The sequence below is a fragment of the Alternaria alternata genome, assembly GCF_001642055.1.
Source record: "Alternaria alternata strain SRC1lrK2f unplaced genomic scaffold CC77scaffold_12, whole genome shotgun sequence".
NCBI classification, from domain to species: domain Eukaryota; kingdom Fungi; phylum Ascomycota; class Dothideomycetes; order Pleosporales; family Pleosporaceae; genus Alternaria; species Alternaria alternata.
This window is the reverse complement of record NW_017306201.1, coordinates 974,906-986,425: the sequence shown is the minus strand read 5'-3', so window position 1 is coordinate 986,425 and position 11,520 is coordinate 974,906. Positions and strand designations below refer to the sequence as shown.

Sequence of the window (11,520 nt, the reverse complement as noted above, 5' to 3'; positions counted from 1 at the left end):
TTTAGTTCAGTATACGCTCAACCAATAATCTCCCAAGAATATTCCATGGCATGCGGGCATCCATGTCAACCGCAGTATGCTAGATACGATGAGCATAACGTGCAGGGAAAGACGGAGAGATTCTGTAATCTCCCTATTACTCGATACATTGCATCACTTTTCTACTTATCAAGGCCAAAACGCCTCGAGATCCAGCTCTCCATCCTCTCTTAAACGCTTCTCGAGCACTACGTCACTGGCCGGGTGCCTTTCCTTTCCTTCTTTGAAATGACCCTCAAAGTACTCCTTACAAAGGAACCCGTGTATTTGATCAGAATATCCGTACACATCTTCCGGCCAAATGGAGTGTACTTCAACCATGTCTTCACCTACACGCAGCTGCAATATGTCGCGTATAGCTAAGGTCTCCCAATTGGGGACTTGAAATACCATACTCTCTTCGATGTCGAGCTCCTCAAAATGTTCAAATAGATCACCGAAAAGCTTCTCTCCGCCTCTGTAAACATAGGGTGTGAAGTCAAAGGGTCGCTCTCGACGAACAAAACGTTGAGTTCTGGTCCAGCACGATCTCGTATCCGCTCCATGACCTGCTGTCGTCGCGCCAGCGTACTGTTGGTCGCATCGAATATGCCCACAGACCCACTGCCCTTCAGAATGCAATCCAGCAAATCGTCCACGGCCTTGTTCGGGGCTGCAAGGATATCTGGCACTGTCATGTTCATTGTCTTCGGGAGAATACTTGTACCGACGGTAAGCGGCAAGCACAGTCCTACGCTGGTCGTAGAAGTGATTACGCAGGTGACGGTGAATAGCTGATTTTCTCAACTCTGGACTCATATTCTCTTCTTCCAAGGTCGGGACAAATGCCTCGAGGAGCTTATCCCGAAACGTCCGCATGACCATTTCTTCAGTGAAGAGCCGGGTAAAGAGCGCTTTCCAATCAAACGAGAATTCCCAGGGCGAGGTATCAACATTGATGGAGAAACCGGGGATGATGATGTCGTTCCTCATACCGCCTTTTGTGTAGCCTCTATTCAGTGTGCCTTGGCCGAACCGCACTATGACGTTCAAGTCCAATTGCTCCCATGGCTTTCTGTCGTTTGATCTTCTAGCTTCCTCAGGCCAGCCTTGTGGCACGTCGGATAGACTAAGACCCCACATCTCTTTGAAAGTTATGATGTCTGCATCCTCATTCCTTCCGGTAAAGCTCTGGTCGCATGGCGGCAAAGACGCGGCAGCCTGGAGCCCCGAACGAAGGAATGGCTTCAAGCAGCACGCGCATCTCGATAAGGGCAAGAGACTTGTGTGTGAGGCTGTTTGCGGGTGTGAATGGAAAGCGTTGGAGCAGGCTGCCGTTGAATAGGCACCGTTGCAAGGTTGTTTGAGAGCTTGAAATTCGGCAGAGGCCCGTGAGCGGTGGTAGTCACCGATTTGGAATGACAGCTTGGGAATCCAAAACCTGAGGAAGTTTTGCTCGAGATGTGCTTTGTGGTGGCGCGTTATGTGGCGTAGGTATGTCCATTGGTAGGCTGGGTCGTGGTCATAAAGGGCGATGAGTGATGAGATGATGTGGTCGATGAGCTCCCGTGGTAGTGTCGGAAGCTGCGGCATTTTTGGTAATACCGAATTGGAGGTTCTGGTGTACAAGCTGAATCACAGTCGGTTGCTCGACTGGACGCCTTGTAAGTACTATGTCAAGATGAGTCACTCAGTTGCCTGTGGACGCAGTGTAAACGTTGATTTTCTACATCATGAGCCTTGCAATGTTTTAGAGCTTCATTAGGTGAACCATAATTATCTTCTTGATATATATATATGTATATATATAAGGCTTCACGTCTCGTTGAGAGGTTGAACAAAGCGCGCCACGCGTAACGGCGGCGTCGCGTTCATGGCGCACCCATCGCCAAGTACAACTGCAACACCTTCAACACCATCACTCCATCAATGCCTCGGTCAACGACATGTTTCCCTGAAGTGCATTTCCCATCGGCAAAGTATCATGCCTTCGTGGTGTGAGTCTGGCTGATTACGAGGTCCAAAGCGGAGATGTTCCAGATCGTACCTCGGCAACTCTTAGCTCCCCAACGTCAATGACCGAAGCAGTAGCCATGGACGACTCGTCTCCGCATCTTTTGTTAAACTACCCCGGATTTCCTCCCTGAACTTCCTCCATACCTCATACTCACTCTTACAGACAGCAAACATGTCTGTACCGTACGACCGCGCCATGGACTTGCTGAGCAACAGCCAGAATGGCCATGTCTCCGCCTCTCAGCGCATTCCCGCCATCGCGCGGCCATTCGTCAGCGAGAGAGCGGCGAAGACTCTCGACATCGTGAGATGCCCTACAAGCTATGTCACATGGAATGCTAACGTCTGCATAGGTAGAGAAGTTTGTCGAGGAAGAATGCATCCCCGCCGACGCTGTTTACGTGCGCCAGATCGGCCAGACGGTCCAAGAGCGCTTTTCGTCACATCCATCCATAATCGAGGACTTGAAGAAGCGGGCACAAGAACTCGGACTGTGGAACATGTTCCTGCCCAAGGCACACTTCAAGGAGGGTGCTGGTTTCAGTAACTTGGAGTACGGACTCATGGCTGAGTACCTGGGCAAGAGCCGGACAGCGTCTGAGGCTGTCAACTGCGCTGCTCCTGATACCGGCAACATGGAGGTCATTGCCAAGTACGGTACCGAGGCACAGAAGAGGAAGTGGCTGGACCCGCTGCTCCAGGGCAAGATCAGGTCTGCGTTCTTGATGACGGAGCCTCAGGTTGCATCGAGTGATGCTACCAACATTGAGATGACCATCAAGAAGGACGGCGACCACTACGTCTTGAACGGCCAGGTTAGTCTGCCTTCAACCCACCCCATCCTCCACCCCACTAACACCTCTCCAGAAATGGTGGTCATCAGGCATCGGCGACCCTCGCTGCAAGATCTTCATCGTCCTCGGAAAGACGGACCCCAACAACTCCGACAAATACAAGCAGCAATCCGTCATCCTCGTCTCCAACGACACACCCGGTGTGACGATCCACCGCATGCTCTCAGTCATGGGTTTCGATGACGCGCCCCACGGCCACGGCCACGTTACCTTTGAGAACGTCCGTGTCCCCGCCAGCAACATGGTGCTCGGCGAGGGCCGCGGTTTCGAGATCATCCAAGGTCGTCTCGGACCCGGCCGTATCCACCACGCCATGCGCAGCATCGGATCTGCCGAGAAGGCGCTAGAATGGTTCCTGGCGCGCATCAACGACGAGCGCAAGAAGCCGTTTGGCCAGCTGCTTAACAAGCACGGCATCATGCTCGAGCGCGTCGCCCGCTCCCGCATCGAAATCGATGCTGCGCGTCTCGCCGTCTTGAACGCAGCTATCAAGATTGACGAGACGAATGCAAAGGGTGCGCTCAAGGAGATTGCCGAAGTCAAGGTCCTTGTCCCCGAAGTCAACCTCAAGGTCATCGACTGGGCGATGCAGGCTTACGGTGGTGCGGGTGTTAGTCAGGATACGCCGCTCGCGCAGATGTGGTCGAGTGGTCGTACGATGAGGATTGTGGATGGGCCGGATGAGGTGCATTTGCTGCAGTTGGGTAAGAATGAGAATAAGAGGGGGTTGGCGCATAAGCAGAGGATTGAGGCGCAGCAGAAGAAGGGCGAGGAGTTGTGCAGGAAGTATGGTATTGAGCCTAGGGATCCGTTGTATCTTAACAGGACGAGTGGGGAGGCGAGTAAGCTGTAGATGGCTGGTTGGTTAAGTGGAGAATTGTGACAATAGCATTGTGTCCAATCTACTGAGATCTGTGGGTATCGTCCGCGATGCATGTGTTGATGGTGATGATGCTTGACTAACATGACGTTGCTCGAAATGGAAGCTCTTCGACTAAGGAACTGTTAGAGTTCTAGTATCCAGATCACTTGATGAAGCATGTGATTAAGAGGTAATGAAGACATACGGCGGACTACCAAGTAAGTATATAGGCCTATCGCATTGTCTGACGCTCAACGATATCGAGGGCTGACAGCGTTTTCCCAAGGATAGCTATTCCTACCACCAATGGCGATCATCATTCTATTGTACACGAATGAAAATGTAAGGGAAAGACCGTGAATATCTTCTCTACAAAGAGCCCCCAAAGTTGCTCAGATTGGGGCCAGTCCACATATCCGCACCCATATCAATGAAGCTCATGCCCTGGTTCGCCAAAAGCTTCGCATACAACTCGTCCGCGAGCTTTCTAGCGGCATACTGTGCATTGTCTTCCGCAAACGCAACAGCCCGTCGATATTGTAGATTCCCATTCGAAAGGAGATCTGCACGTCGACCGACAAGAAAAATCATCATCTCAATACGTCCATGTTCCGTGGCGCCCTCGAAGGCGGTTCTGCCGTCACAGAAGGCTGGCGGCGCGTCTATGTCAGCTCCTGCGTCCAGCAGAATCGTCGCGATACCAATGTTTCCCTTGATTGCAGCTAGTTGTAGGGCAGTTCCTCCTGCGCGGGCTGCTGGAGGTTCGTCTGCATTGGCGCCTTTGCGTAAGAGGTATTCCGCGATGTCCTTGCTTCCAAATTCGGATGCTGCTTGTAGCGGTGTTCGGTTGATAAGCCATTCGGCTGGTAGAGAAATGTCTGCGCCAGCTTGATGCAGCTTCCGAACGGTCGCCAATGAACCCAGTGAGATCGCGTACAGTAGTGAAGTCATATTACCGTGCTTGTAGGATCTGTGTACAACAGCGTTGAGGTCTTTGACTAGAGGTAGAAGATTGTCAAGCACTCCACCATCAAACCCACTTTTAGCATGACGACGTATTGCCTCACCAAGTGGGCTCGTGAATACAGTATCTTCAAGATCTTGAGATGTATCGGGTTTGCGATCTTCTTGTACTGGCCCAGTAAGATCGACGTCTTTGGCAAGTAGTTTGAGCAGTCGGATATTGCCGCTTCTTATAGCCCGATATAGTGCGTCCGATCCAAAGAATTGCGCTCCATCTGGATATCGAGTCCTGAAGACGGAGAGAAGCAACGCAATGACGTCTTCTTTAGAGTCAACCATAGCGCATACGAAAAGAGCGCTATTATCAAAGGGATCCGCTCCTCTGTGCAACATCTCTTTGATCAGAGTAAGATCATTTGTGACCGTAGCGGCAGCTAACGGAGTTAGTATCCACCCATTTGCATAATCGACTGTTTCATACAGGCTGTTACATTGGTAAGATGTACCATGAGCTCTGAACAACACAGCCTGTACACCGTAAGTCACCAAAGTCTTTACTACGCTAAGATTCCCTGTTAGTATTGCAGCGCTCAGAGGTGTATATTTCCAGTGTCCATCATGGCAAGGCGCTGGTATTCCAGGCAACAAATCCCAGTCTCGTACCTTGACATCTACCATTGAATTGCACACATTGACAGGTTGTCCCAGCTTAAGTAGTTGCTCGATAACTGTTTGATTGCCCCATCGTAGAGCCTCCCAGAGTATGACGTTTTCTTGTTCGCTTCCATCTTCAAGCACAAAGGATTGAACAGTATCGATATACCTGATCAAGAGGATCACAGTTGCCAGTCGCTTTTTCTGGATCGCTAACAAAAGGCTTTTTGCACTCGGCTTCATTCCTGCAGACAGGAGCCTGCCGATAATATGATCTTGATCTCCTTCCATGGCAGCTCCAATCGCTCGTCTCAGTTTTGTCTCCCTACGTGGGAAGTTTGGCATTGACAGAAGTTGCTCGACGATAACGCTATCGCCAACCTCACACGCTGCTACGAAGGCTGAGGCCAATCCGGCAGGTTGTTGAGACAAACGTGAGACAAACCCTCTCTCCCGGAGTATCTCGAAAGCTCCCTTGGAACGATTCAGAATAGACTCACTGAGCGCAGTACAATCGGCCCGTCGACGCCATCCACCTATGGGGAAGTGGTAGGTTCCAGCTTTGGTATTTGGGTCCAAATCACGGCTTAGGAAGTCTTTGAGAATCTGCACATTATTGCTTTGAGCGGCACTGATCAAGCAGTGTATGTTTGGATTGGCATCCATGGAGAGCAGTATATCGATGTCTGACGCTCGGTTTTGTAGTACTGCGGCAGAGAGTGAATGCGACAATACTGAATTCCAAACTCCTTCCTGGCCATTACTTTCCAAGAATGCCTGATTCAGAATAGCTTCTAATGTCTTCGAGGACGGGTCATCCCATTCTGGCTGCAATAGAAGTCTTGTTAGGCAGCCTTGTTGGAAGAATATTTCGAAGCTTCTTTGCAAGAAATGTGTAGCCAATACCGACAATTCGTCTCTGCTGCAATCATGGATTCTATCCATTCTGTTCGAAAATGCGGTAGGTTCAAATTGCAGACCGTGATCAATCAAGAGCTGAAGGATTGGGACTGCTACTGCAGGGTCTCGCTTCATCCAAGGCCACCCTAAAATTGTGTCCAGACGATCAAAAACAGGTAGATCATGATTGGGATCAGCACCGTGATCGAGAAGCACCCGTGTCGCCTGGAAGTGCTCTTCGGCACACGCATACCTTAATGGATAGTACTCGACGCCTTCAAGCAGGAAAGATTGTTTGACAAGATTCGTTTGATTCGTTTCCAAAACGTAATCCAAGATGGTCCCATCACCCAGGACTAGCGCCGCACGGAATATGTTCTGGACCAAGGCTAGTTTGTATGGCGGCGGGATGGAATTGACGAGACTGCTTAACATGCGCTTATCAAGAGAGAAGCATTGTACTACACCTGCCTTGAAAAGCTGGTCGAGCTCTGTCTCGGGTTGTTTGAGCGCCAGAGCAGCATCGCTGTCATTGATCAGTCGATGGAAGATCATGTATATGATTTGATGATCAATGCTTTGTTGACGAATGAGCTGTAGCGTATCGGGACCTGACACGTTCTTGAGTGCAGAATCTAACGCACTGCGGTTTCCAAGTATGACTAGATGAGGAGACGATACAGCTCTCGGGAACACGTGTGGAATGACCCGAAACATTGAGCTTGCGAAGTCAGGCATGGAAAGCATCCCCGAGAGAATCTTTTCGTGTGTAGAGAAGACGTCCATGAAGTTGTTCAGGTTCGAAAGTCTGACATCGTTCTGGCTGGCGAAACTGCTAGCATATATCGCACTTGGAGAGAGAGGGAGGTTGCTAAAGTCCCCGAGCAGGTTAGTGTTGTATGAATCGCTAATTGATGCTGAGCTAGTGTTTACACTAACGCTCATGTGAGTTGCGGAATGGAAAGCATCATTTGCAGCCACGGTTGTATTCGAAGTTCGTGTGGGGCCCTTGAGGATGAATGATCCAAATTCGCCCTGGGATGTCGAAGCTTGAAGATTGACGCTATGCATGGAGAAAGAAGGGAGATTAAGCCAATCATCGACTATGTCCGAGGATGGGTTCCTGGGAGAAAGACGACTTAGTGGACATGGCTGTACAGTGAAGTGGTGTGGAGAAGAGGTCCGGATCGGAATGTTCCCTGGAAATGGATGCGCTGTGTAGAACGATTAATACCATGCAATATTCGGGAGGATCTGAGCTCTTACTCTCAGTGGACGCGTCGATATCAGGCCCTTGCGTGTGTCCTTCTCTTACTAAACCTTCCGTTCCCTGGTTGTCAGGGACTTGTGCTTTAGTGCGGCGATCATGTGCAGCTGCATATTTGTAGCAACCCCATTTCTTTAGCCTTGTCTCGTATTGCGATTTGCTACGTACGAGTTAATACAAATTATCCATAACTTACTGGCAACCAAGTCTTTTGCCTTGCACTTACGTTGCCGAAAAGCCGTGCTCTGAGAGCATCGTATCCCTGACTCCACCCGCAGTCATCAAGGGCCTTTTCTCCGAAAGGTACAGGTGCAAGATATTGCGCTTGTGCGTCTCCCACGTCCCCCTCGGGATACGTTGTGAGTACTTGCTGTCCGCCATTGGTATGTTTGATGGGGAAATTAGTGATGCAGATGAAGAGGTCTTGATGCGCGTAGATGTTTCCGCATGAGCAGAGCTATCGATCTCATTAAAAAGATGATGTTTGGGATCAGGCTGAAGGCGGGGCATCTGCATCTATTGTGAGAACGCACGTGATGTCACTGCCCAGGTGGCGTTCGTAATCTGAATTCAGCCACCCAACTCATGCATGCTGGCCCAAAACAGCCTAGGATGCTTACGACTGTATGCAACCCCATGAAACGAAATCTGATTTGAAGCCTACTCGTGTGGCTGATGCGTCGTGATCGCCATGACTGCGCCCGCCTGAATCAGATTTCAGCACTCTCAGCCTCGCTCAAATCAGATTTCTTCACGCTTGACCTCACCCGAATAAGAATCCGAAATCCTCAGTATCATTTATACATGATGCGAAGCTGAAATCCTGATTTTCTGCCAGCGCATTAGATTCCCTTGGCGCGCGTGTGCGTATAGAATCTGGTTTCCCCAGCAGCATTGTTCAAATCTGAATTCAAATTCTGATTCTACACAACCAAGCCTTACGACGCCGGACTGGAATTTCGAAATCTGGAAGCCTCGAAATCTTAACATCGACTTTCAAATCCGAAATTTGAATTCTCTCTTGGAAATCTGCTTTTCTCTTCATAGATATGTTCGACACGAGAGACCGCTGTGAACCAGCAGACCAGCAATCATACTTACCTTGACGCGCTTGACAACCCCCACATCCTACGATGACTTGGTCGAAAAACAACACAATTTCCGTGCTTGCTCTTTTCGCAAGCTGCACGCCTATATTCATCCTGCTCGCTGCGCATCTACTCCGTCAGAGGCGACTGCGCGCTAAGAAGCAGCGTAGGTACCTACGCCAGTGGAACGCAACAGCGATCATGCTGACAGAGACAGCTCGACTGGATGTAGAAGGGACACCAACAGCACCTCAACCACAATCGTCGCAATATGTTTGGATTAGGAGGGAGTATACGCTTGTGGCATTGATCCTCATCCAGAGGGATGCCCACTTTGCGGATCGCGGAACTTGGGCGATGAGAAGTAGGTATGGTGGATCGGACTCTTCGAGCACTCCGCTGACTCCTTGGAAAGATACACACTACAGATGACCAGGTCGAAGCCTACATTCATGTGGCCATTTCGCTCGCTATGTCCCTCGTGCGCTGTATAGTACTGCGTGAGCATGGCTCGCGTTGCGGGAATCGGGAGCAGCGCGGCGCTCTGCGTCAATCCAGTACCAGTGGACGTGGCGCGCACATCTTCGATCGCATCGGCCATCGCAATAGCGCGCAGTGTGAATTCTCGTTGAACAGATGGGTCTTCTGCTACATGCCGGACTTGCCGCGGTTCTTCGAGGTTGCTGTTGTCGCTTGATAAGTGTCAAAGAGCTACTTCCCTAGAACTCAGCTCGGGTGCTAAGCGTGTGCTGGATCTACGCTAGACCTAATCAGGATCGGCGCAACTTCATTCCTTAACGAAGAACCACACCTCACAAGTGTGTAGAATTGCGTTCGAGTCAATCTGAGGAAGCCTGATTTGTACGGTAACATTCATTGGTTCACATTCTGGGGAACGGTTGAAAATGACTACACTGTAACATTATACTGTCCGCTCTCAAGATATAAAAACATAAGAGCTTCTAGGTTTAACTTCGACGCCTGAACTGAACTATAATCTCTCCATTTCCTGTGATTGCCGCTACTGGTACCGCCTAAAAAGTGATTCAAGCAAAAATGCGCTTAGCAGCGGTATTCAGCACCAGCATGCTGGCATTGACCGTAGTAGGCAATCTAAGAACTACTTAGTATCGAAGTCTGACATAGATGTTGGATAGAACTTACGTTGATGAAGCCTCCATCACCCTTGTTGATTGCGGTACCGGACTTAATCTCGAAGCAGTCGTAGCTAGTAGAGAACTGTTAGAATGGGATTTCTCCAGCTAGCAAAAGAGCACTGAACTTACTCGGTATTGTACATGTCCCATTCGAACTTGACAGTAACGGGGCCCTCGTAGGAGGCACCTGAGCTGAAAGCATAGGGGCCGTTGTAGCAAGCCACACCCTTGACACCAGCTACTCTCTTCTCGTAGAGATCCTTGCTCAGCGACTTGGTGAAGGCCTCACGAGCCTAGGTCGACTTGTCAGCAGAGCACAATTCATACAAGGCATCGACCTACATCATCGAAGTTGTTGAAATCGGCCTTTTCAACCTCAAGGTGGGCCTTGGTCGCGTCGACTGCGATCTTGGCAGCACCTGCAAGAAGCTGTCCTCCAATGACCTTGATGAGCGCAATGGCGATAGGAGCAAGTCTCTTCTCGACGACATCCTTTTTGCATGTTAGCCTATGCAATCTCCATTTTCTTCAACAGGCCGTCCTTACTGGGACAACCTCGACCGATCCCTCGACGTTTACGACGGGGTCAGCGGCGGCCATGGCCGAAGATGTAAGAGCGAGAACGCTCAAGCAGCTGATCTTAGAGAATCGCATGATGGCTGAAAGTATGAGAATACTTTGGGTGAGGTGAAGGTAGTAGAGTCTTGGCTGAAGAAGATGATGTAGAAGGCGCTGATTAGAAAATGAGTGACTCTGACCGTGATACTTATACTATTCGCAAGATGTATGAGTCTATACCGTGTCGGGTAAGTTGTATGAGGTATATACTGTGTCGGATAAGTTGTGTACTGTTGCGATCAGCACCGAATGAATCTCCGTCGGCGTACTGCGAATTGTACCGTGCAACATCGCGGTGTAGCTCCTCGTGTGTGGGTCTTCTTTTCTTACAAGCCAAGCACTCAAACAACAGGACCTCGAACCCCATTCTACAATCATCCTTCTCAAATGATCGAGGTATGTAGCATCTCTCAGAATGATCCAGAAATGAGCCATCTCAGAATGGTGCCTGTTGCTAGACTTCATGGCTAACTCACCACTAGAACTGCCCTTTACGTAGGTTTGACAGAATGCAATGACAGTGGTTGTCCGTGATTTTCTGTCATCTCGTATAGGTGCTGGTCCCGAAGTAGGGCAATGCTTGGTCACAATGTAAGCTTCGAAGCGTTGTTCTCAACACTTTCCCTTCCACCATAAGCCCGTCCAACTTCTCCTTGAACTTGGCCAGCTAACGAAGTCTGGATAGAAGGCCAAGTTGAGAATAAGCGTTGTAAGCAGTAGCAGTGCAGTCTAGGCAGTGACTAAGCCGAAGTCAGGCCGGGCGTTATCCTCCTTACTGGTCAGGGTACTGATCGACATTTCGATCACTTCTGGGATAACGTTTATCCCTAGGCAGATCGCCTCTCCTATTCTTTACAGATTCGCGATACGATGGTGATCAAAAGAGGAAACAATATGAGATTAGCTAGCGGTTAGACTGTCGCGGCGCTCCTTGGGTAGTAGTAAGACCTAAAGGCGACAGTACCCTCTTGTTAGTCAGGCAGCGATGTTAGCGTAGTACCTAACTGTCCAACCGAGCTCTTTGAGGTAGAACAAAAACTGAAGAAGACAAGATGGAACCAGCTGGATTCGACAGCCACGATCAAGTCGGATGCTCCAATAATGATAACTATGCTGTCTGTAG

At 49.8% G+C, this 11,520-nt stretch overlaps 5 protein-coding genes across 5 annotated transcripts; 2 read left to right on the top strand and 3 right to left on the bottom strand.

Annotated features, from left to right (window-relative positions):
• Positions 1–168: 168 nt before the first annotated feature.
• CC77DRAFT_1062290 (hypothetical protein) lies at positions 169–1,611 on the bottom strand (the record flags this gene model as incomplete). The annotated part of the gene is made up of 1 exon (XM_018528507.1): positions 169–1,611. One exon carries the CDS (start codon positions 1,609–1,611, stop codon positions 169–171), a length of 1,443 nt encoding a protein of 480 aa, XP_018385382.1.
• A 286-nt stretch (positions 1,612–1,897) lies between these two features.
• CC77DRAFT_991076 (acyl-CoA dehydrogenase family member 11) lies at positions 1,898–3,748 on the top strand. Its single transcript, XM_018536339.1, has 3 exons — positions 1,898–2,338; positions 2,388–2,849; positions 2,902–3,748. Exons 1-3 carry the CDS (start codon positions 2,207–2,209, stop codon positions 3,739–3,741), a joined length of 1,434 nt encoding a protein of 477 aa, XP_018385381.1. The 5' UTR covers positions 1,898–2,206; the 3' UTR covers positions 3,742–3,748.
• Positions 3,749–4,119: 371 nt separating this feature from the next.
• On the bottom strand, positions 4,120–5,391 carry CC77DRAFT_937447 (ankyrin; the record flags this gene model as incomplete). The annotated part of the gene is made up of 2 exons (XM_018534550.1): positions 4,120–4,812; positions 4,885–5,391. 2 exons carry the CDS (start codon positions 5,389–5,391, stop codon positions 4,120–4,122), a joined length of 1,200 nt encoding a protein of 399 aa, XP_018385380.1.
• A 3,008-nt stretch (positions 5,392–8,399) lies between these two features.
• On the top strand, positions 8,400–9,054 carry CC77DRAFT_1072016 (hypothetical protein; the record flags this gene model as incomplete). Its single annotated transcript, XM_018529148.1, has 2 exons — positions 8,400–8,788; positions 8,840–9,054. Exons 1-2 carry the CDS (start codon positions 8,668–8,670, stop codon positions 9,052–9,054), a joined length of 336 nt encoding a protein of 111 aa, XP_018385379.1. The 5' UTR covers positions 8,400–8,667.
• Positions 9,055–9,684: 630 nt separating this feature from the next.
• On the bottom strand, positions 9,685–10,433 carry CC77DRAFT_1062287 (hypothetical protein; the record flags this gene model as incomplete). The annotated part of the gene is made up of 5 exons (XM_018528506.1): positions 9,685–9,735; positions 9,787–9,850; positions 9,909–10,072; positions 10,122–10,271; positions 10,326–10,433. 5 exons carry the CDS (start codon positions 10,431–10,433, stop codon positions 9,685–9,687), a joined length of 537 nt encoding a protein of 178 aa, XP_018385378.1.
• Between the last annotated feature and the right edge of the window lie 1,087 nt (positions 10,434–11,520).